Genomic DNA, 26,056 nt, shown 5'->3' on the forward strand with positions numbered 1-26,056 from the left:
ATTGTTGCAGCTCTACATTTGTGTCCCATTCGCTTTCCTTTTTGTTGTTGTTCACCATTTTGGGAATGAAATCTGAACATGTTACAGAGTTCCCTGACAGTGTAAAATGAATAAAATGACCCCCTGACATTTTTGCTCACTTAAAGCAGATATCAGTGGAATGTTTTTGTTAATATAAGTCCTAAATAGTCCTATTTTCCGTCAGCAATCACTTACATGAAGTATTTCAGCCTAAACACGAGTCTCTCCGTCACTCTGCTCTGCTGTAACCCGAGGAGAAAATTTTCCTTGTGGGATACAAGTGTTATCCAATGAGGAGAGAGAACGGCATGAAGGGCTGTGTGTGCAGCCAAGGGATGCGCGTGAATGTGGTGACGTAGCACGAGGACCAATTGATGCCTGACAAGGGCGGGGGCTGCTAACTCATGGTGCGTTCAAAGAAACTCGTACTTTGTGTTTTTCCTTCCTGTGAAGTCATACCAGTTCGATCTGGTACGAGTTCACGGGTCGGAAGTTACGAGTGGCCGTTATAGGGAACTTTCACAGACAACAGGATGGTAAAAACACGAGCTACGGGTTACCTGGAACGCTACCAAGTCGTAGTTGTGACTTGAAGCTGTAACTTACGGTTTCAAAAGCCTGCCTTGAACGCAGCATTAGCCGAAACGGCCGTGAAGCTGATATCTGCTTTAACTTTCACAAAGAGTCATAGAGTCAAGTCCGCCCCCCCAAAAAATGTTCCGCTAATGCGTCGGTGCATCCCTAGTAAAAATGGCCAATATGTTTCTGTTTATTACTGTGGGAGAGAGCAAATCAAGAGTGAACACCAACAGGACAATACTGCCCACACGTTTAGTTGTGTTGCTCATGATACGGATGCACGATTCTTACAAGTTGTACCTCGTTGTAAAGGCGACTAATCAGGCTTTCCAACGATATAAAATACAACACCAAATGGTTTTATTAAAGGGGAGCAATGATTGACTGAAATAACGTTTCCTATTTTTGTTTTTTTGAGGAGTTTATATGACCGTTGCTACCACTAAGTGGCGCTGTAGGACACTATTGTATTGTAATAACTTCCACTCTGTTTCTATCTGTGTCTGTTGTGACTGAGCAGGTGCAGTGAATTGATGAAGCTTTAAAGGTCGAGTCTGTAGGTTTGTTCGTTGCAGTTTGTAAACACAACATTCAAATCCTCCTCTAAGGCTCAACAGCTACGAATGCGTATCCGCCATTTCTCCCGTTAGTTTTTATACAAACCCCCACATCGCCACACGCCCAACTTCACTCTGTCATTGGTCGAGGAAAACACATCGACTTAGGAAAATCTCGACCTTTAAACAGGACGCACGCATTCAAAGTGTCAGATCTTCTGTTTCTCCAACGCTGCACGTGAAAAATGAAACCTCAGCTCGACGCTTCGATGTAACGGACGCTGGAATTTGACTTTTGCAATAATAAAAGTTTGAATTATGATGATGATGTGATTAAAGTGACGAGGGATCAGCAGCTCGGACAAAAGGTTTTCAGCTTCGGAGGAAACAGTGAGTGTGTGTGTGTGTGTGTGTGTGTGTGTGTGTGTGTGTGTGTGTGTGTGTGTGTGTGTGTGTGTGTGTGTGTGTGTGTGTGTGTGTGTGTGTGTGTGTGTGTGTGTGTGGAGCGGAGCCAGATGAACCTGGATAACAAGAGATCACTGTGATCAAACCACTTCCTGCTCCGAGTGGAAGTCTGAGCCCACCAGATAAAAAACACACACACACACACACACACACACACACACACACACACACACAGAGAGAAACAACAACAACAACAACAGGATATTTGACTAATTCACTCCCGTCATCATGACAACGAGCAGAGAGAGAGAAGCTCCGCCCACTAATGATGATGTCACTGTGACGCAGGTGAGGTGTCATCAGCTCGGCCCTTTTCAGTATTTAAAATCTTAAATTATCAATTATTATGATAATTATTAAATAATTCATAATTATATAATTAGTATTAATTATTATTAATATCCACTGAGATTGAGTACTTTTATTGTCAATTTTTCTTGCATCCAAGACACTTGTTCCTCGTGACAAAGAAACATCACAAATATGGATATTAGGATTGTAAATAATTTGATGAATGTGTATATATTTAATTTGGGTTGTAAATAAATTGGGGGTAGTTGTTTGTATGTTTATATTTGGTTGTAAATTGAATTATGAAGCAGTTTAATTTATTAATAGTGTAGTGGCTATTTGTCCTCGGTGTCAATAATCAAAAAACTTAAAAATATCAAAACTATAATGAAACTAAATCAAATCAAACGGCCACTGAGACACCTAGGGAGTGAATTTACGCAGGATAAACAAAGTCCATTGTCCAGGCAAAAAATGAAAGTTTCTTAGGTTTATTCTCCATCGGCAAACAAACAAACAAAGAACAATGGGCCTTTGCCGCCTCTCTTGCCCTGGTAAAAAACCATCTGCCCTCCCAGGTGCCTAGCTCACCTCCGTCTGCCAACCCCTATATGTAAACTCACCCGGTGCGCTCCAGCTACCCAGTACCTTCAAAATAAAAGCATGGTTAAGTACCAAAATAAACTTAATCAATACTAAATATCATAAACAACTAAAGGTGTATTTCCCAAAACTAAACCACACAAAATAACTAAATAAGTGATTAAATGATACAAAAGTAACAAATAGCTCCGACACTCCGGCCCCTAATTGTGAAAAGTATAAACTCACAATTACATTAATTTCTACAAGGAGCTATTCTCTTTATCTCTCCCTAACTCTACAAAGGGGGGGGGGAATTCTTCTGTCTTCTTCTGGAAAGCTGTAAACAAAAAAAAACAGATAGAGGACAGAGTAGTAAGGGAGAAAGAAAGAATAATGTCCATGATTCTATACTGTGGCCTCCAGGAGCAGGCAGATCTTCGTTACAGGCCGCTCCAAAACACTGGTCTTAGTTTGAAGGCACACAGAACGAACCAATCCTTTGGCATCAGACTTGGTGCTCAGAACTCGGCCCATCATCCAGGATCCTCTGGGAGCTGTAGCATCAGCGATGATGACAATATCTCCTGGAGAGAAGTTTCTTCTTGGCCTCGTCCACTTTTGTCTTTCCTGCATCACAAGTAAGTACTCAGATTCCCATCTTTTCCAAAAGAGTTCTGCAATGTACTGTACTTGTCTCCATCTTCTCCTTGTGTACAGATCATTCTGCTCAAAGAGTCCTGGTGGAAAGATAGGTTTTCCTTTTAGCAACAGAATATGATTGGGTGTTAGGGCCTCAAGGTCATTGGGGTCGTCAGAAACCTTTGTGATGGGTCTGTCGTTCAGTATTGCCTCCACCTCACAAAACAGCGTCTGCAGGGCCTCGTCATCCAACACCTGCTGTCTGACAACAGAAGAAAGCATGCTCTTTACTGAACGAATCAGACGTTCCCAAATACCACCTTGATGTGGGGCTGCTGGTGTATTGAAGCTCCATTTAATCCCATCTTGAATCAAAGCACCTTGAATGTTCTCATTATTCAAATCAGCAAGACTTTGCTTCAACTCCTTATTGGCTCCAATGAAGTTTGTGCCATTATCGGACCTCATGCTTGACACAGGGCCTCTTCTGCAAACAAATCTCCGCACAGCATTAATACAAGAGTGTGTATCAAGTGTGTGTGCCACCTCCAGGTGCACTGCACGACTGGTGAGGCAGGTGAACAGCACTCCATACCTTTTCACAAGGCTTCTTCCTCTTTTGACCTCCAGGGGGCCAAAATAATCCACTCCAACATCTGTAAAGGGAGGCTTGTCTGGCATGACTCTCTCCTCCGGTAAGTCTGCCATCTTCTGCTCTCCAAGTTTTCCTCTGTACCGTCTGCACACTGTACATTCTGTAATCGTCCTTCTTGCAGCAGAATTGGCATTAATGATCCAATATCTCTGTCGAAGCCTGTGCAACATGTGGTTTCTACCAGCGTGTCCTAGCTGTTGATGGATATGACGTAGAATAAGCTGGGAAACATGCAGGTCTTTTGACAGGATAACAGGATGCTTGATTTCTGATGGTAATGCCAACCTATGCAGGCGACCTCCAACTCTGAGAATGCCGTCCTCCAGTATTGGATCCAGCTTGTACAGTGGGCTGTCCTTGGAGATGTTATCCAAGCCACGTGTCAGTGAGGCAATTTCACTCTCAAACTTGTACTTCTGGACAAAACAAAATATTGCCTTTTCTGCCTCATCATAATTTTCTGGGGTCAAAATCCTCCCTCGAAGTGTGGTCTTGAAGCTCTGAAGTTTCTGCTCCACAGAATTTTTAGTTTGTGTTTCCTTATCACTCTCAGCAGCCTTAAACTCCTTTCTCTTTTGGCTCAAAAGCAAAAGAACTCTTTTAAGCTCAAGGAACCAGGCAACAGATGCTTTAAGTTTCCTCCACGACGAGAAATAGTGAATGAGGCAGTCTGTGGGATCTTCTGAGTGCTTAACGATGGCATACACTGCTGGTTCTTTTTTGACCTCCGGGTCATCAGCAGGAATCACAGCTGGCTCAAAGTCAGGTACAGGCCACTCACTCTCTGACAAATACAGGAATTCTGGGCCTTTAATCCATCTTCCATTTGTGAGAAGTTCCTCAGCTGTCAATCCACGTGACGCTTCGTCTGCAGGATTGATCTTCGTGCCCACATACTTCCACTGACCAACATCTGTAGCTTCTCGAATAACAGAGACTCTGTTGGCAACGAAGGTGTGGAAACGTCTAGTTTCACTAGAGATGTACTTGAGGACGGTCGTGCTATCAGTCCAAAACATCGACCTCTTCAGCTGCCACTGCAGCTCCTTTCGCAGCATGGCATCCACTCGGACAGCGAGAACTGCTGCCGTGAGCTCCAGGCGAGGAATGGTCATTTGCTTCAGGGGAGCAACTCTGGCTTTCCCCACAAGAAATGACAAATGCACTTTATCGCCTTCTTCCAATCTCAAGTAAGACACTGTACCATAACCAACTTGACTTGCATCAGAAAAATTATGGATTTGCGCTGTCACAGATGTTCCAAGGTCATGAGGTTTGATGCAGCGTTCAACTGTGAATGCACTCATCTTTTGAAGGTCACTCAGCCAATCAGACCATTGCTTGGAGAAAGAGGGGGAAATTTGTTCATCCCACATCAGGTTTCTTCTACAGAGCTCCTGCAACATTAACTTGGCTGACATGGTGAAAGGAGCCAAAAATCCTAGTGGATCATACAGCGAGCTCACCACAGACAAAATTCCTCTCCTGGTCTGCTGCCGTTCCTGCACTGAAGTCCTGAACATGAACTTATCGGACTCAACACACCATTTCAGTCCGAGTGCTCTTTCGACAGGAAGCTGGTCTGTGTCCAAATCCAGTTCTTTCATCTCTGTTGCTCTGATGTCACTTGGGATTGACATCAACACAGACCGGCTGTTCGTTACCCATTTTTGAAGACTGAATCCACCTTTGTGACAGAGTGCAGTTAAGTCTTTCACCAGTTGCATGGCATCTCCCTCCGAGGCTGTGGACTTCAGGCAGTCATCCACATAAAAATTATGGTTGACTGTGCTGATTACTTCAGGGGGAAAATCAGATGCATTATCCTCTGCAGTTCTTCTCAAGGCATAATTAGCACAACTTGGGGATGATACAGCTCCAAACAAATGTACCCTCATGCGATATTCTGCTGGTTGTTGGTCAGTGTTGCCCTGGGGCCACCACAGAAATCTGAGGAAATCAACATGCTTATCAGGTACCTGCACTTGATGAAACATAGCATGGATGTCTGCCATGATTGCAACAGGCTCCTTCCTGAACCGAATGAGGACTCCAATCAGAGAGTTGGTTAAGTCTGGTCCCTGCAACAGCTGCTGGTTCAGTGAAGTTCCTTTATATATTGCACCACAGTCAAATACAACTCTTAATTTTCCTTTGGTAGGGTGATGTACTCCGTGATGGGGGATGTACCACACTTTTCCATCATCTTGTTCCAGCTGTTCAGTGGGTACCATCTCAGCATAACCTTGATCCAACATGTCACTGAGAAATGAAGTGTACTCCTCCTTGTACTTGACATCTCTCTCAAATTTCCTCTTCAGGCCTTGAAGCCGCTGCTCTGCCACACAGCGATTATTTGGTAAGGCAGGATCTTCTTCTCTGAAAGGTAAGTCAATACAATAATGTCCACTTTTCAGTTCTGTTGTACTTTGCACAGTCTTCATGAATTTAATGTCCTCTCTTGACATTTCCAACCGTTCCACTGATGTCTTTTCACTGAAATCGTGGTTATATTGACTGATGAGCATCTCTTCCAGATGTTCCACAGAGATACGATTAGTCGTGACGACCGCACAGCCCGTCTTGACTCCACTGCCGTTTCCACTGCGCAGTGGTCCATTTATTACCCAGCCAACTCTGGTTCTGACTGCGTATGGTCCCTCACTCTGGCTGTTAATCAGCTCCCAGGGTTCCATCACTTTAGGAGCGTCTGTCCCAATGAGCAGATCAACCTCTGCATCCAGATGATGAAGTTTTATGTTCCTCAGATAAGACCATTTTGCAATATCCTCTTGCTGTGGGATGTTCAGTCTTGACACTGGCATAGTCTCTTGAGTCATAACACTTGGTAACTCAATAAAATCATCCACGTCCATGCCAGACACTTCCACACCAGACAATACAGTCGTACTCACAATTTTCCTCTGACCCATGGTTCTCAATAAAATGTTGGCTGGTTTGCCTCTCAAACCCAGTCTCCTTGCCAGACTGACAGTGCAGAATGTACCTGAACTCCCAGGATCCAGAAAAGCGTACGTTTGCACGACCTCATCACTCATCTGGCATTTAACCTGTACTGCAACAATGGAGAAGACAGCATCATCCTCATCACCGGCCCCTATAGCTCCACATGTCTGAGAAGGTCCCGGTGAAACACTCGGTGGAGAGCTCACAGCTTGTGTGTCCTTTAAGGATGTACCTTTATCCCTTTCTTGAATGTGAAGGACTGATGGATGCTTCTGGTTACACACAATACAGACCAAACGACTCCTGCAGTCTTTGCTTCTGTGACCAACTCTCAGGCAACCAAAACAAATTCCATTTTCCAGTATGAAACTTATCTTGTCCCGATGCATCTTCAACTTGAACTGTGAGCATTTATCCAGAGAGTGACTGTTAAGTTTGCAAAATAAACAGCATTTGAGATAACTTTGGGCAGAGGAAGACTTGATGTTACTGTCCATGTATGTTTTGTTGCTTTCCTTCACAGCAGAAACACTAGTGGCAAAAGTGCTTCCATTTCTCCTTTGCTTTGTGTGACTGACATTGGAGGCTTTGTGGCTGACAGGTGACAGATCTTGAATATTTCCAAAAAGTGGGTCAGAGAGTATTTTGACTTGTTTTTCCACAAATGTCACAAGGTCAGTGAACATTACTCTGCATCCATTTTGCTCCTGCAAATCACATGCAACACTCCTCCACTTCTCCCGTAGCTTGTAAGGAAGCTTCATCACAATAATTTTGAGATTGGAGGGCATGTCCAACTCCTTCATGTACATTATCTGCTGTGTCAAATTGGAGCAACCTCGAAGAAACAGGGAAAAAGATTGCATGGCTGGTACATCCTCTGTTTTAATGGGGGGCCAGTTCAGAATTTTTTCCATGTAAGCAGAGGCGATTTTATGTTCATTGCCAAAATGCTCCATCAGTAGGAATTTGGCCCTCTGATAACCCACACTTGGGGGTAGATGCTGACAGCTCCTGACAAGATCTCTTGGCTGCCCCCTGGTGTACTGTTCCAAAAATGACAAGCAATCACTGGCATTGTTAGTTTTTCCTTCTACACAGTTTTCAAAGGATCTCAAAAAGGATTTAAACTGAAGAGGGTCGCCATCAAACACAGGGATATTTCTCACTGGCAAAGCAGATGCTAAATTTTGCTGAACCAACAATGCAGTGATGTCATTCTGCCTTTGCATAATGTCCATAATATCATTGCAGGGGTTATTGTTGCGGGGTAGATTCAGAGTATTAGGAACCATTTGTGTTGTATGAGTTTGACTTATTACTGGGCCAGTGTCAGTTTGTGTCGTTGCTGCTCGTCCAGGCCTGATGTTCACTTCGGTGTTAGTTATTAGTGATGGTCTGACGTCAGTTTGTGTTATTGCCGCATGTACAGGTGTGACAGTGACAGCCTGAGCCTCCATGTGAGCAATGTTATTTGCAGCATCTGTTTGTGGAACAAAATCATCCGCGTGGAGATTCAGTGGGCGTGTTCCTTGAGCACCAGTCCAGTTCCTGTCAAAATACGAGTTAATTGCGTTCGATCCTTTAGAGCCACATTTTGAATTGATTTCCAACACATTCAGTTTTGCATTAGCGGCCGCAAGTTCCGTTTCCAGAGCGAGCAGTTCCTTTTCCTTTCTGAGTTTTTCCTCTTGTGCTTCCAATGCGTGTTTCCTTTCTAATGCAGCCATGCGCTCCATAAGTGCCGCTTTGTCGGCTTCTGTCTTTATTCTTGCAGATGATGTTGATGATGCTTTAGATAACCTAGAGTGCGCTCTGGAACGCTTCTCCTCTTGACATGAAACATTTGAAACACTGTCTTCGGGGTTAATGTCATCAGAAGCCACACTTAAGTTACCAGGAGGTAAAGCATCATTTGATTGCGCATATGGATGGCCAGCATCAGATAACCAACATTTTGCCTTCTCAATGGAATTCGAAAACCCAGATCCTTTTGCATGAAAATATATATTTTGCCGTTCAACTTCATCCTCAGGCAAATTCAGATTCAGAATGGCTTCGTGCATGTCTTTGGCTTCCTCGAAGCATTTAATGCATTTACTCAGCTCAGCTTGCACTGAGTTCACATTGTCAGTGGATACCATAAAATCACACATTTTATCGATGCTCCTTTTTACATGCTTGCATTTCAAAGACCTTTTTTCTTGACACGTCTTTAAATAAAATGTTAGACCCTTTGAGGTAAACTTGACACTCCTTTTTGAGAGCACGGACACAGAGTCATTTGCTTTGGCTGCAGCCTCAGACATTTTTCCACATCAAGTCCTTTTCAATCCTTTAATTTCCACACTTTTGTTTGAAATATTCATAACACACAGGGATATTGTTTGTGACACATGGCTCCGCATCAGAGACTTTTATGAATGAGAGTAGGCGTGGCTTACCAGGAGATAGTAGAATTGCGCAGCAGCGCGCGTCATCCAAACTTCCAAAGATCCCAATAAACATCCAGTGCAAAGAAACGATGATTCAAACACTCCAATAGTGATGCCGTTTTCCAATACAGCCTCCTCGTAATTCTTTGCTCACCGATGCTGTTGAGTAGTTTCATGTGATGTCCGTCGGCCAGTGACTCTCCAAACCCGACACGTTTTCCAATCCTCTTTCACAAATCATCAATCCAATATCCAAGCTGTCAGAGATTTCATCCGCCAAATCTTCACTTTAGGGTGGGTTTTTTACTTTATGTAGTGGCTATTTGTCCTCGGTGTCAATAATCAAAAAACTTAAAAATATCAAAACTATAATGAAACTAAATCAAATCAAACGGCCACTGAGACACCTAGGGAGTGAATTTACGCAGGATAAACAAAGTCCATTGTCCAGGCAAAAAATGAAAGTTTCTTAGGTTTATTCTCCATCGGCAAACAAACAAACAAAGAACAATGGGCCTTTGCCGCCTCTCTTGCCCTGGTAAAAAACCATCTGCCCTCCCAGGTGCCTAGCTCACCTCCGTCTGCCAACCCCTATATGTAAACTCACCCGGTGCGCTCCAGCTACCCAGTACCTTCAAAATAAAAGCATGGTTAAGTACCAAAATAAACTTAATCAATACTAAATATCATAAACAACTAAAGGTGTATTTCCCAAAACTAAACCACACAAAATAACTAAATAAGTGATTAAATGATACAAAAGTAACAAATAGCTCCGACAAATAGATAAGTAAGAAAGGGATAGGGTCATATAAGTTTTACTTTTACATGCTCCTTTTCAGACACTGTTCTTTTTGTTTGTATTCTGTTTTATGTTTTTAAATTTAATTTTGTTATGTTCGAAATAGATAAAATAAATTCATTCATTCAATCAAAGGTAGAGTTTGTAGGATTTTCCTAAAAAAAAAAAAAACATAGACTATCAACTATGCCGAGCAAGAGAGACCAGACAAGACGAGCTCAGATAAGTTTAGCAATAACTTTTGCTCCTGATCGCTCTGTCACAGGAAGAAAAAGTCTCAGTGAACCTGTTCAGCTCAAAACAAAGTGAAGTTTCACACTCTGACCTGGACATTAAAGGGGAATGTGCAAGTCTGGTTGGATCTGTTGGATTCTGAATGTTTCAGAAACCGGAATACTGACCTTAACCCGAATACTGACTACATGTAAACGCAGTCACTGTCGTAAAGACTCACTACTACCTGAAACAAGGAATAGCAACTCACTCTTGTAATTCAAGTCCATACTCACAACACACCTGTTTGAGATTGTCTTTTCCCTCTGACTGATTCAGTTGTGCGGTCTAATCTTAACCTGTTTTTAATCTTGTGTAGCTACTCCTTGTGGTTTTTATTGTTTATTTTGAACTGTCTCTTTTTCATGGTAACGTGTCCTTGAGTGACAGAAAGGCGCCTATGAAATAAGATGTATCCTTATTAGGTAACACTTTACTTGAATAGGTATTCATAAGATTGACATAACACTGTCATAACCATGACATAACAGCTGTCATAAACATCAATGAATACTTATGACAGCTGTCGTTAAGTGTCATTCGGTAAGTTATGTCACTTTTGATGCAAAGTTGACATTAGTTGAGATGTTCTTGTTATGAGAACTCGACATAATTTTAAAAGTTTGGCAATTAGGTCTGCTAGTCTCTGACAGTTTAAATTGTCTTTATGTCAAGTTGTCAGAACAAACAGTGTCAACTTTGCATTAAAAGTGACATAACTTACCGAATGACACTTAATGACAGCCGTCATAAGTATTCATTGATGTTTATGACAGCTGTTATGTCATGGTTATGACAGTGTTATGTCAATCTTATGAATACCTATTCAAGTAAAGTGTTACCCATTATTCTTACTATAAACCGTCTCACCTGGCCGCAGGGCGTGAGGCCGTTGGACGTCCCGTCTGTGGACACGCTGAGCTGGTGCCGCGGGGACGGAGGAGACGGCGTCGCAGCACACGGGTTAGAAACCTGACGGACGGAGACACACGGGGTCAGATAAAACACCAAACTCTGAGTCTGAGCTGCATCATCAGGTGGGTCATTTTTTTATAGGGTGCCATTTGTGTCCCCAGTATAAATTAAGCTGTATTTTCACTAAAGTTGGACAAATACTCATTCAATTAGCTTTTTTGTGTATTGTCAATTGTCCTCTATTATAAATTCAAGGGTACAGGTTCCCAAATTCTATTTTTTAAATTTAATTTACTTTTGTTAAAAGGATGTTACAGAATTTTGCTATGTCCCCAGTGCGGTTCATTAAAATTCAATCTAGAGAATACTTAATAAAAGTAGAAAAAAAAAAAAGTTATGGTTTTATTGTCCTGGATAAACTATCTTTAATCATGTGCTGTTTTTTAATCAAAATAGATTTTTTAAATGAAAAAATTAAGGTTTTATGTTCGTCCCCGGAGTCATTGTCCACTCTGTTAAGTTGTGTTTGTGCCCTTTTAAGAAAATTCCCCTATTTATCAATGACATCACTCTTCTGAGGAGACATCACACCAGTGGTGAGAAATTCAACTGTGGTCAACTTTTTTTTAAATTTTTTTACCTCTTTAAAAATCAGATTTTGCAGTGTTGTTAAAATATATAAATATAATATTATGTAGGTTCCTGAGCTCAACCAATATGTTTTTCAGTAAGTTAAATGTGTCCTTTTTTAAAGGAAACATTAAAATCTGGGTGAATCAAATATTTTTTTCCCACAATTTATGACGTCCAAATGGCACCCTATAAAAAAAATGACCCAGGTGGAGCCAAGCCGGACTCACCGCCTTGGAGGCCGGGCAGTGTGGCGGCGGGTGCAGCGAGGGCAGCGAGGCGTTGTAGGAGAGCAGGCCGGGCTGCTGGCGCCGGTCCATGGAGGCCGAGGAGTGAGGCCGCAGCCCGGCCGCCATCGTCGAGCCGCTGGGAGGCTTCATGTTCCGGCCCAGGCTGTTGGACTTGCTCTCCCGGCGCTGGTACTCGATCGGGGACTGCAGCGCTGCAGAGGACGCCACAGTGACACGTTTCATTTCATTTCATTTCATTTTTGATTTATTCCATTCATGGTATACATTCTACACATGGTTGCACATATTTAAACGAAAAGGAGCAGGGTGAAGAAAACTTATACACCGCAAAAACTCAGAATCTTTCCAAGAATATTTGTCCTTTTTCTTGTTACTGTAAAATGTCTCATTTCTAGTCAAAACTAATCTCTTTCCACTTAAAATAAGACTCATCACCTAAAAAATTTACTTGTTTTTAGATAATTTTCACTTGTTTCAAACAAATATTCACTTGAAATAATAAGAAAAAATCTGCCAGTGAAAGGAAGTTTTTTGTGCTTGTAATAAGAAAGAAAAACTTGCTCCACTATCAGATTTTTCTACTTATTTCAAGTAAAAAAAGTATGCTTGAAAGAAGGAAAAGTGTCTAAAAACAAGCTACTTTTTATGTGATGAGTCTTATTTTAAAGCAGATAAATACTATGTTTGTCGCCCATCTATGTTTAAACAAATTTTGTTATTACAGTCTGATAAAAGAAAAGTTATTTATAAATTAGGTGCTTTTCTGAAATGTGTTCTTCCTATGTTTAAGTGATTTTGCTCTGTCCTGGTCAGAGATGTATGTACAAAGCATGTACAGCCTCCGCTGCCTCTTGCTATGTCTGATTATTTGTACTGTTTTATTGTTTGTGCTCCATACCACTTGCGTGGTCGTGAGAAATAAATAAAGTAAGTAAGTAAGAAGTAAGCGATATATTTGTGTTAATATAAGTCTTAAATAGTTATATCTCCCGACAGCAATCACTTACATAGAGTGTTTGGACCGAAACACGGGTCTGTCAGTCCCTCTGCTCTGCTCTGAGCCGAGGAGAAAACATTTATCGTATCCTACAGTTTTTATCCAATGAGGAGAGAGAACGGCATAAAGGGCTGTGTGTGCAGCCAAGGGACGCCGTGAATGTGGTGACGTAGGGACGAGGACTGTTATGGTGCGTTCAAGGCAACCCGTAACTCGTGTTTTTCCGACCTGTGAAGTCGTACCAGTTCGATCTGGTACGAGTTCACGGGTCAGAAGTTACGAGTGGCCGTTATAGTGACTCTGTGAAAGTAAAACAGGTCGGAAAAACACGAGTGGGTTGCCTGGAACGCTACAAAGTCGTAAATTGTGACTTAAAGCTGTAACTTACGGTTTCAAAAGCCTGCCTGGAACGCAGCATTAGCCAAAACGACCGGATCACTTACTTCTGCTTTAAGTAATGAGATTTTTTTTTACCAGAAATAAGACAAATATTCTTGGTAAGATATTTGAGTTTTTGCAGTGTAGTACCTGCCCCTCTCTGTTGTTATAATCACATTGGCTTACTATCAACACCAATATTAACCAATATTACTCACATGCTGCAAAAAAAACCTCTCACATCTGCAGGTTTTAAAGGGATACTTCACCCAAAATCGATAACTCACCAATCATCTACTCACCGTCATGCCAAGGAAGGGTTTGGAGAACTTTCAGAGTCATCAAAACGCTTTAGGAGTTCCAGGGGGGGTCCGGCTGGCAACGGGTTTTCATATAATGGCGTCGGTGGATAGAGTTCACTTTTGAATGGTCCAAAACACACACTATGAAACATCCAGATACCTCCATACTGCTCATCTGTACTGACCCAAGTGTCCTGAAGCCGCCACATGGAAAAGTTATCCTTGTTGTAGCAGTAGCTCCCAGTGGCTGCACGAGATTTGCTGCAAGATGTTCGTTGGTCGTTGTAAACCATTGGATGTATGATGTAAACACGGAAGAACATCTCGCAGCAAATCTCACACAGCCACTGGGAGCTACTACTACAACAAGGCTAAAAACAGAGATCAAATTATTTTTTCCCGAACAACTTTTTCATGTGGCGGCTTCAGGACACTTGGGTCAGTACGGACGAGCAGTATGGAGGTATCTGGATGTTTCATAGTGTGTGTTTTGGACGATTCAAAAGTGAACTCTGATTCGCCGCCATTATATGAAAATCCGTTGCCAGCCGGACCCCCCCTGGAGCTCCTAAAGAGTTTTGATGAGTCTGAAAGTTCTCCAAACCCTTCCTTGGCATGACGGTGAGTAGATGATTGGTGAATTATTGATTTTGGGTGAAGTATCCCTTTAATGACTCGACTCGGTTTTCGGCTCTGGTACCGTTGAGGAAGTTCCTCTGCGTCTCCAGGATCTGGACCACGTCGTCGAGCCAGGCCAGCTGTATCTCCGGATACGACGCCTGCATGATGAAGCGCGTCACGCTGCCGTCGGTGCCGCGGGACGTCAGCACCAGGCAGCACGGGTCCAGGTCCGAGTCCGAGTGTTCGTCCACGCCAAGACAGCTGACCTGCACAGGCAGAAGAAAACACACAGAGGTCGTTTTTACACTACAGATGATGCCCAATTCTGATTTGTTAAAGGGATAGTTCAACATTTTATGAAAATTGGCCCATCGCCATGATCCCCCTAGTAATAGCAGTAGGTTCGTTACCTTTAATTGTTGGTCCAAGCTGCTTTTAGATCGGGGGAGAAGAATACCGAGCGGAGCAGCTACACTACGGAGGCTAATGGAATTTCTTGGTTTTGCTCATCAAACTCAGCAAATACACAACCAAAAAACTCAAAAACGCTGTGGTGGACAAGTTGTGACCTGCACATTCACCACGCTATGAGATAATAGCGGAAAGTTGCGAGATGGAGTTGTTTTAGAGGCAAAGTCGGACTTTACACTCTAGACGGCTGCTCGGCGGAGTGATTTCAAAAGCGCCTGTTTACTGCAGATACGTCCGTATACTACGGCACTGGCTGAGGTGCGCACACTGTGTCCCTCCGACCAGTGGTTCACTGAAGAAAGTAGTTCCGAGTATTTGCTTCACTTCTCTTAACTTTCCGCTATTATCTCATAGCGTGGTAAATGTGCAGGTCACAACTTGTCCACCACAGCGTTTTTGAGTTTTTTGGTTGTGTATTTGCTGAGTTTGATGAGCAAAACCAAGAAATTCCATTAGCCTCCGTAGTGTAGCTGCTCCGCTCGGTATTCTTCTCCCCCGATCTAAAAGCAGCTTGGACCAACAATTAAAGGTAACGAACCTACTGCTATTACTAGGGGGATCATGGCGATGGGCCAATTTTCAAAAATGTTGAACTATCCCTTTAACCTCTATGAGAAGTTTCCCACATCTGAAACTAAACTGCATTTACAACTGTTTTGTTTGCGTGAAAAACAAACTGCATTTATTATAGAGCTACGTGAACTACGCAGGTAAACAAACATGGACGCTGATGATGAAATGGACATAAATACTGTATGTCAAGCAATCTTTTTCCAAAGCATTTTTTTTTAGAGCTGCACAGAATATTACTGGTCACATTTTAAGGCAGAGGAGAAAGAAAAGAGCACTTCTTGTTAAAGGGATAGTTCAACATTTTGGCAAATTGGCCCATTGCCATAATCCCTATAGTCATAGCAGCAGTAGGTTCGTTACCTTTAATTGTCGGTGCAAGCTATTTTTAGAACAGCGGAGCAGAGCCGCGAGCTGCTCAGAGCTACGCTACGGAGGCTCATGGGATTTCTTGGTTTCCCTCATCAAACTCATCAAATACACAATCCAACAACTCCAAAACGCTCTGGTGGACAAGTTGTGACCTGCACATTCACCACGCTATGAGATAATAACACAACTTTACCAGACAGAGTTGTTTTAGAGGGAAATACATGCAAAACCGTTGATGCACGTTTCCGTCGGGGGCAGTTTTTCAGCAAGCAGTCTCTGTATTTACCTCTAAAACAACTCTGTCTGGTAACGTTCTAGCATGGTGAATGTGCAGGTCACAAGTTGCCGTTCTAAAAATAGCTTGCACCGACAACTAAAGGTAATGAACCTACTGCTATGACTATAGGGACTTTGGCAATGGGCCAATTTGCCAAAATGTTGAACTATCCCTTTAAGTATAAAGTTTGATTTTGTTTTGTTTTGTCAGCTCAACTATTTATTCTACTGTAAGTTTAAAGAACACAAGATACATTGCTACATTTGCAAACAACTTAAATTTCTTATCTTGACAAACTTCATAACAAATTATTTTAATAACATGTTATTTTGTAAGTTCTAAGTCATTTATTTAACCATCACAATCACTCTGAAGCTGATTAATTAAGGTATAAATGTAGCAGCGTTAAGGTAAAAATCCTGCGTAGTTCCTTCTTGCTGCTTCATCATCAAAATGCGCTAATGTCACATTATCGATGACGTACGACTCACAATGCCAGGAAATATCCGATCTGTCTCTTTAGATAACAGACTGTGTGTTGGCAGATTTCCACATATGAAGGAGGCCTGAATCCGATCCAACAATATCCGATTTCATGTGGTTTTTTTTCCCGTTTACACGTTCATGCTACAGGTCTACTGTCTACTGTGTTTATTTATGTATTTATTAATATTTATTCTTTTTTTGAAGCACTTTGGATCAATTTGTGTGGTGTTTAAGATGCTATATAAATAAACATGACTTGACTTGACTTGAAGGGTCCAATCTGTTCCAAAACTGGGTCACTTGAACCGTGTAAAGTGTAAAGACGGACGTACATAAACCAACAGTAAAACACTGAGACGCCGTGCTCCTCTGACCTTGATGCTGTTTTTAAAAGTGTATCCCGGCAACGAGAAGCCCTTCTTCTTATCTATTGGCTCGCTGAAGATGACCAGCTGCTCGAACAGGAAGACCCGCCTCTCCCTGGCTCTGGACAGGAAGCCGCCTTCCTGCTCGCTGACAGCGAACGTATCCTGCTGCAGCAGCTTCCCCTGAGCCGTGATCTTACCCTGCAACATCGAGAGTGGGACATAATAATTCACTGTGAGCGGTCAAAGGTCACCACAGGCTCATGATTTAATAAAATAAATATACTGCATAAGTCAGCGCTTCTCACCTCGAAGCCCTGCAGCCGGCCGACGTTCATCATGTCGTTGCAGCGTTTTGGCACGAAGCACATCACCTCCACGGCTCGCTGTGGGACAAGTGGGAACACGACGACTCAGAATAACTCTAAAACTTTTAAAAATTATTTCTATTAATATATTTACATTCTTCCACTCTGAGCTCATACCTGCAGCTCCGCAACGTCCCTCCCTGCTTTACTGTAGTACTTCAGGAAGTCCTGGTGGAGGCACAGAGAGTTGAGATTAGAGTTTTACAGATTTATTTTAAAATCTCATGCTTTAAAATCTAAATCTAACACAAACTCTGATGGGAAAACTATGTGTTTATTTTATGAGAATAAGTTGCAGTAATTTGTAGATGAATGACGTTTTAATTTATTTAAATTTTTCCTTTCAGGTTTTGTTTTAGTTCAGCACCACATCACCATTTATAAAGGGATTAATTTGTACACTTTACCAACCAGTTGCGACACTTTTCAGTAGAACTGGGCAATTATAGCAAGAATATTATTCATGGTTAATTGAACTTTTTACTTTGATTACGATTAATGACCGATTACAGTGTGCCCTCCCCAAAAAACAAACACATGAAAAAAAGCATTACATATTTATTAAGGGTTCTGAAGGCAAATATGCAATTTTTAAAGACGCAGTACACTCAACATTGCACGTTGCGGTTAAATTGTTGAGTTTTACACCACCTTCATGTGCGATATTTCACAATAAAAGCCCAATTGGGAAATGAATGGAGACTCTCCGCTGAAGAAGATGAATGAGACTGAGTCAAAACCATCAAAATATGGCTTCTTAATAAAATATGACCAATCCCATTAAAACATATGGGATTAGAAGAAAAAAAAAACGCCTCGGCTTATCCTAACTTCTGCAGTTTATGCAATAACGATGCTCTGGTCACTATTTCGGTAAAGCTCTGGTTGAGAACCACTGGGTTAGAGGCTCTAAAGATCAGTTTTGATTAGTTTTTTTTTATTAATTGCCCAGCCCTGCTTTTCAGATTCACAGTAATAATCTTTAACCATCAAACCTTCAGCAGCAGCTGATACTTCATGATCCTCTGAACAGGTTTGATGAGCAGGTCGTTGAGCTGCAGCCGGTGGCCGAGCTGCTGCCTCAGCTCCTGTCACGTACAACAAAACATAGAACAACACGTTAATATATATAAAAGGAAATATATTTTAGATAAGAATAAGAAGAATTCAGTAAAATCTACTCTGGTAGCATTTAAAGGACCAGTCACCTCAAAGTAGGTCTCGATGTACTCGGAGACGATGTGCTCAGACTTGGGTTTGTTCTGACAGTAAACCACGTACATGTGCAGACGACGCTCCTGCAAATTCAAGACAGAGAAACAGATTGTGTGGTAAATAATTCATCACAACATGTGTTTGTGTGTGTGTGTGTGTGTGTGTGTGTGTGTGTGTGTGTGTGTGTGTGTGTGTGTGTGTGTGTGTGTGTGTGTGTGTGTGTGTGAGCTGCTCTGACTCCGAGTTTCCTCTCAGTTTTGGCTGCGTTTCTCTCTTCCAGTTAAATCTGGTTAAATCTTTGCCTCATTAAAAAACTTCCAGAGAAAGAAAAGAACGTTTAGGCATTTGGCTGCTGCGTCACATACAAACATCAAAAACATTTTCTCCTCTGGTCCGTCCACCTCCGGCTGCACACTGATACTGATGCTGATAAAGGTGTTTACGGAAAGTATTCACCCTCTTTTTCAGAATCAGTATCAGAATTAGAACAAAATTAACATTGAGAAATTGAGAAATGCACAACAGTTTGTGCATTTCTCAAGAGAAACCTAGTGGATATTAACCTGCAAAAGTGCGTCACTTGCTCAAAATGGATCGTTCATCATTCCTCAAAAGCAAGTGTGAAGAAGTCCTGACACCATCGTTTATGAACAAAATAGTCAAATGGCTTTGTCATGTTTTCATTATGACAGTTTATGACTCAAGCAATGAAACGAGGACTGTTAGTTTTATAGGGAACGAATATTCAGCATTCATACTGTAAGTATAGTTCATTTTGACTGACATGACATAGGCAAATGATATAATGTGAATTGTATGAAAGCAACTGATACACGTCCAAAAGCATCTGCACTTTGTTCAGAGGAATGAGAAACTGCTACTATGATGTGCACAAATGATGTGAAATGTTGTGGTTATGAGGATTTTCATTCTGATCTGAGAAAAGCACCAAAGCAACTGAGAAGAACTGTAATAATATTCCAGGAAAACTCAAGCTTTTTTTTCTCATTTTCCATGTGTGTTGAAAACTGGTCAACCATTTTACAGGTTTTCCAGGACGCGTGGGAACCCTGGATTAAACCCCACACACCTGGCAGAGCAGGTGTGTGCAGGTGACCAGGTGTGTTGTGACTGAAACCTTCACACAGGAAAAAGTGAAAATGTGTCGAAGTGAAAACCAAAACTCTTTTCTCTCTCTGTCTCTGATCTGCTCAGAGAGACTCACATGTTTGATGAAGAGCTGAGCCAGACTGTCGGGATCCCCCACACACTTCTCCAGCTCCGCCAGGAAATAACTGTGTGATACCAGAAGGACACAGACACACACGCACAGACACACACACAACATCAAACCAACATGCAAAGCTCATAAAAACCAAATGTGAGAGCGTGAGCGACGAGGTTCAGAGCGGAGGCCGTGACTCACTCTCTGTGCCAGTCGTAGATCTGGTGGATGTTCCCAAACACGATCCTGTCCTTCCCCTTCATGTCCTCTGGGACGCCCTGAGTCGCCATGGTCACCATGTAGCCCTGCACACACACACACACACACATTGTAATGAAAAATAATAAATAATAAATAATGGTTTTGCAGAGTTTAATTGAAGTTTAGTTGTTTATAAAAGTCAAACGCACCTGAACGATGAGTCCAAGGTCGTCCACGTACAAACGCTCCGTCTCTATGAGCTCTGTCAGCACATATCTATAGAGAGAGAGAGAGAGATAGATAGATAGATAGATAGATAGATAGATAGATAGATAGATAGATAGATAGATAGATAGATAGATAGATAGATAGATAGATAGATAGATAGATAGATAGATAGATAGATAGATAGAACGATAGATAGAACGAAAGAACGATAGATAGAACGAAAGAACGATAGATAGATACAGTAGATAGATAGATAGATAGATAGATAGATAGATAGATAGATAGATAGAACGACAGATAGATAGATAGATAGATAGATAGATAGATAGATAGATAGAACGACAGAACGATAGATAGATAGATAGATAGATAGATAGATAGATAGATAGATAGATAGATAGATAGATAGATAGAACGACAGATAGATAGATAGATAGATAGATAGATAGATAGATAGATAGATAGATAGATAGATAGATAGATAGATAGAACGATAGAACGATAGAACGATAGATAGATAGATAGATAGAACGATAGAACGATAGATAGATAGATAGATAGATAGATAGATAGATAGATAGATAGATAGATAGATAGATAGATAGATAGATAGATAGATAGATAGATAGATAGACAGATAGACAGATAGATAGAACAAAAGGTAGATAGATAGATATAGATACAGTAGATAGATAGATAGATAGATAAATAGATAGATAGATAGATAGATAGATAGATAGATAGATAGATAGATAGATAGATAGATAGATAGAACGATAGAACGATAGATAGAACGATAGAACGATAGAACGATAGATAGATAGATAGAACGATAGAACGATAGATAGAACGATAGATAGAACGATAGAACGATACAACGATAGATAGATAGATAGATAGATAGATAGATAGATAGAACGATAGATAGATAGAACGATAGATAGATAGAACGATAGATAGATAGAACGATAGATAGATAGATAGAACGATAGATAGATGGAACGATAGATAGATAGATAGAACGATAGATAGATAGAACGATAGATAGATAGATAGAACGATAGATAGAACGATAGATAGAACGATAGATAGATAGATAGATAGATAGATAGATAGATAGATAGATAGATAGATAGATAGATAGATAGATAGATAGATAGATAGATAGATAGATAGATAGATAGATAGACCTACATGCTTTTCTCTAAGGCGACGTTTCTTTCCTCTTCGCTGTCCAACATGGCCGACCACTGACTTCCTGAGTCGTCCGTCACCAGGCAGCTGTCGTCGCCATGGAGAGTGTTGATGCTGGACTTCTGACTCTGAAACACATAAAAAAACACACATTTAAATCTGAGTCCAAGTTTCTACGTCCAGGTTTCCAATTGACTTCATTCTCCATCGACCAAACAGCTGCTTCATTCACTTTTATAAATTATAATAATTTCCATTGTTAAAACTTTAATAACCAGCTGTTCTTCTTCTTTCTATTCAGAAATCAGGCATTATTACAAATATTATTCACTTTTTCCCTCCAAAAAAACCCCAATGAAATAAATAATAAACAAAAGAAAACAATATAAAAGTGTGAATCAGAGCTTTGTTCCTCTTCCTGCCGTGACCTCACCCTCTCCACTAAAACTTTTATGTGGAGCAGTTAAAGCAGCTCCAGCTCCTCCAGCTGCAGCCGTAAAACGCTGCTCGGCCTCAGACGTGGAAGCATCGGCGTTAATCGCTAATAAAGTTTCATAATATTAGTTTTTCCGTGTATTTGTACTCGTGCTTTTACAACTTTGACGATGATACGTGCGCACCCGGTGATCTTTGACCCATCACACACACATAATATACGTATATATCTGTGGAAAAACCTGTGTGTGTGTGTGTGTGGTTTTAATTCTGGGGAACTCATCTCTGTGTTTCCTCCTCCTGAATCCGACGTAACCTGAGAGTAATAATCGCTTTTTAATGTTTTTAATGTGTGTTGGACGCCGGCCTGACACACGAATAATGAGCAGCGTTCGCACAAATTTGTTGAGTCGTATAAAAATAAAAGAAAGAAAGAAAGAAAGAAAGAAAGAAAGAAAGAAAGAATGACAGAAAGAAAGAAAGAAAGAAAGAAAGAAAGAAAGAAAGAAAGAAAGAAAGAAAGAAAGAAAGATGGAGGAGGGGAACAGATTAGGTCAACAAAGAAAGAAGTAAGGATGGAGGGAGAGAAGGAAAGGAGGAAAGAAAGAAAGAAAGAAAGAAAGAAAGAAAGAAAGAAAGAAAGAAAGAAAGAAAGAAAGAAAGAAAGAAAGAGGAGGGGACAGATTTGGTCAAGGGAAGGAAGAAGAAGTTAAGGATGGAAGGAAAGAAGGGAGGAAGGAAGGAAGGAAGGAAGGAAGGAAGGAAGGAAGGAAGGAAGGAAGGAAGGAAGGAAGAAAAAAAGAAAGAAAGAAGAGGGGATGGAGGGAAAGAAGGGAGGAAAGAAGGAAGGAAGAAAGAGAGAAAGAAAGTTGGAGGAGGGGAACAGATTGGGTCAACAAAGAAAGAAGGAAGGATGGAGGGAAAGAAAGGAGGAAGGAAGAAAGGAGGGAGGGAAGGATCGGAAAAGTGGTGGTGGAAAGAAAGGAGACAGGAAGGAAAGAAGAGATTGGTTCGGGGAATGAAGGACCAAGGGAAAGAAGGAAGGGAGGGAGGAAGGAAGTGAAAAAGGTGGCAGAAAGAAGAATGGAGAAATGGAGGAACAAGAAAGGAAAGGAGTGGGGAAAGAAAGAAAGAAAGAAAGAAAGAAAGAAAGAAAGAAAGAAAGAAAGAAAGAAAGAAAGAAAGAAAGAAAGAAAGAAAGAAAGAAAGAAAGAAAGGAAGGAAGGAAGGAAGGAAGGAAGGAAGGAAGGAAGGAAGGAAGAAAAAAAAAGAAAAAGGAGGCCAGGGGTTGAGCGGCCGGCGGCGCCCGGACGGTTGTTATATAACAGACACAGCCGCATAAAAGCAGCATAATCTAATGTGAATTTGACTTTAATCCTCCTCCTGACACACCACACTGTGTTCTCTGCCTCGATGCACTCCATCATAATCCTGCAGTTTGTAGGTCAAATATGCACTTTCTGTTTATTTTACTTTTTTTTTTTTGTTTTTTTTGGTTAACCTCCTTTCTCTCTTTTTTAAAGCTCCATTAAAGCTGCTCAGCTTCTCTCAAAATGAACAGTTTGAGATTTGAGAAGCTGAGAACCAGTCAACAACACAGCCAGTTAGTTTAGCTTAGCATAAAGCAGCACCAGACTCCAAATGAGCTGTGCCCCAGTATACATGTCATATAAAGGCGGTACACTTTAAAGGGATAGTTCAACATTTTGGCAAATTGGCCCATTGCCATAATCCCTATAGTCATAGCAGTAGGTTTGTTACCTTTAATTGTCGGTGCAAGCTATTTTTAGAACGGCAGAGGCTCATGGGATTTCCTGGTTTCCCTCATCAAACTCATCAAATACACAATCCAACAACTCCACAACGCTCTGGTGGACAAGTTGTGACCTGCACATTCACCACGCTATGAGATAATAACATAACGTTACCAGACAGAGTTGTTTTAGAGGTAAATACAGAGACTGTTGATGAAAAACTGGCCCTGAAGGCAACGCGCATCAGCTGTTTTGCATGAATTTACCTCAAAAACAACTCTGTCTGGTAACGTTCTGTTATTATCTCATAGTGTGGTGAATGTGCAGGTCACAACTTGTCCACCAGAGCGTTGTGGAGTTGTTGGATTGTGTATTTGATGAGTTTGATGAGGGAAACCAAGAAATCCCATGAGCCTCCGTAGCGTAGCTCTGAGCAGCTCACGGCTCTGCTCCGCCGTTCTAAAAATAGCTTGCATCGACAATTAAAGGTAACGAACCTACTTCTAAAACTATAGGGATTATGGCAATGGGCCAATTTGCCAAAATGTTGAACTATCCCTTTAATGCTTAAAGAATAAGCAAAGTAGTAATGACACATCTGGTGAGTTTTGGGTGCAAATAAAGAGAAGAGCAAGAAAAAAAGAAAAGAAAAGGACATACTACAACTAAAGGAGATAGAAACACAAGAGTAAAGTAGGAATATAGGAATAAAACAGGCCGAGGGTTTGTGGGCGGTTTTCAAAGGTATAAAGCACACAAAAACAAAATAAATCGGCGCCTGTGGTTCAGACTGAGTTGTGTCCCAGTGGAGCTTCATGGCAGCGCTCCTGGTATAAAGACTGAAAACATGGCAGCAGTTATTATCCTCCGCCTGCGTCCAGAGATCACACTCACTAACTCACCACCACCTCTGGAGCCGAGGTGTAAATGTGACAATTGGCTGTTTATAACGAGCGATTACGCTTTTTTTTCTTTTTCACATTTGCACTACTGTGACCTCTTCCTGCTTGGTTTAACTATGTATGTGTCTGTTTCTATTTATTCTTGTAGCTAATTCTAAATTTTGATTATTACAGGGTCTGTTATTTATCCTGTACCTGACATGAGGAACCTAGTTTGTGGCGTCAGAGCACTTTACTAATGTTTAATGCTAAATTTAACTTGTGTTTTAATCTGAAATTTGCAGCTGCGTTTATTTATTCATGGTACCTATCCACTGTATTTGTATCATTGCATTTATTGTATTCAGTATAGTATTTTATCCTATTCTAGAGCCTGACCAGGGACAAAGACTGCAAATTAGCTGAAGCTATAGACGTCTTGTATGCATCGCATTTTCCCATTTTTTGTGGCAATGTTGTATGTATCGTCCCTGTTAAATAAACATTAAAATAACTAAATAAATGTTTTGAACATGTTTAATGACAATAAACTATTTCCAGTCTATGTTCGTTGTTGCTGCCGTATCTTTGTCTCTTACTAAAAAAACTTGTTATAACTTGTTTAACCGATAGTATCCTATCAAATGTGCGCCACCTTGCAATAAAAATAAACTGAACTGAACTGATTATGTGAGGATCTAATGTGTTTTTTTTTGTTTTTTTTGTTTTTTTTACACTCAGGTTCTCGTGTGAATTAAAGAAAATGTAAAAGAGTTGTTTCCTCTGGTTTTTTCTGGCTCTTGCTCCATTTTCACCATATGAATCTCATCACGGCATCAATCCGCTCATTGAACTGTCGGCGAATCAGAGCAGAGTCCCAGATCGCCGTTCGTTCACAGCAGAGCAGCGGAGCAGCAACGACGACGACGAGCCAAAGAAAACACGAAGCTGAAGCTGAAGCTGAAGGTGTCGGTGTGACGTGATTTCATCCCAACGGCGCTCGTTCATCAAACCGCCTGTTTCTTCTTGTTCTTCTTCGTCTTCTTCTCTGTTATGTAAAGCTGATGAAACCTGAAACTCTGTCACCCAGCAGCTTCTCACCTCGCCTCCAGGCCTCCTCCTCCTCCTCCTCCTTGTCCTAATGTCAGAGTAAACTCCTCACCCCCCTCAGCCCTGACCCTGTTTCAGCCTGTTACCGACCGCTCGGCTGGTTGATTACTTCCAGATGGCGTCTAGAGAAAAGCCCACAGGATTGATCCCACTCACCAGAGCACAGTGAAGGCCTCGAGGAGCAAAGTGCTGCGTGTGTGAGAACATTTACACAATATATACAACAACACCTGAAGATATCCCACACACAGATGTCACATATGTGGCGTGCATATAGAATAAAACATATATTATATAAACTATATATGGATCCTATCAGATACAGACAGATCTGTCTGACCCATATAAATCTGTATGTTTATGTATGTCTGTTAGAAACACATGTCACATTAAGATATTTCCATCCAACCCCTGTTAATAGGAGCTGATTGACATCATAAACAGTCTGAGAGCACTTTCCCAGAGTGAGAAGACGTGTTTAAACTGGATGAGAAATGAATTAGAAAAACATATAGAAAGATAGAAAACTGTTCTATGTACA

At 41.2% G+C, this 26,056-nt stretch overlaps 1 protein-coding gene across 3 annotated transcripts in view; it reads right to left on the reverse strand.

The window, feature by feature from the left end:
* LOC310985783 (rho guanine nucleotide exchange factor 25-like) overlaps positions 1-26,056 on the reverse strand; it is a gene marked incomplete at its 5' end in the record, with an annotated part of 51,194 nt that overhangs the window by 1,226 nt on the left and 23,912 nt on the right. For all 3 annotated transcript variants that reach the window (XM_083971444.1, XM_083971443.1, XM_083971442.1), the window contains 12 exons: positions 11,140-11,241; positions 12,045-12,256; positions 14,443-14,629; positions 16,914-17,105; positions 17,213-17,290; positions 17,390-17,440; positions 18,268-18,360; positions 18,481-18,570; positions 19,713-19,782; positions 19,914-20,017; positions 20,123-20,189; positions 21,336-21,463. In XM_083971444.1, the coding sequence (XP_083827570.1) occupies positions 11,140-11,241; positions 12,045-12,256; positions 14,443-14,629; positions 16,914-17,105; positions 17,213-17,290; positions 17,390-17,440; positions 18,268-18,360; positions 18,481-18,570; positions 19,713-19,782; positions 19,914-20,017; positions 20,123-20,189; positions 21,336-21,463 (1,374 nt within the window). The remainder of the gene's footprint in view (positions 1-11,139; positions 11,242-12,044; positions 12,257-14,442; positions 14,630-16,913; positions 17,106-17,212; positions 17,291-17,389; positions 17,441-18,267; positions 18,361-18,480; positions 18,571-19,712; positions 19,783-19,913; positions 20,018-20,122; positions 20,190-21,335; positions 21,464-26,056) is intronic.

Source organism: Trachurus trachurus, assembly GCF_905171665.1.
Source record: "Trachurus trachurus genome assembly, chromosome: 5".
Lineage (NCBI taxonomy): Eukaryota > Metazoa > Chordata > Actinopteri > Carangiformes > Carangidae > Trachurus > Trachurus trachurus.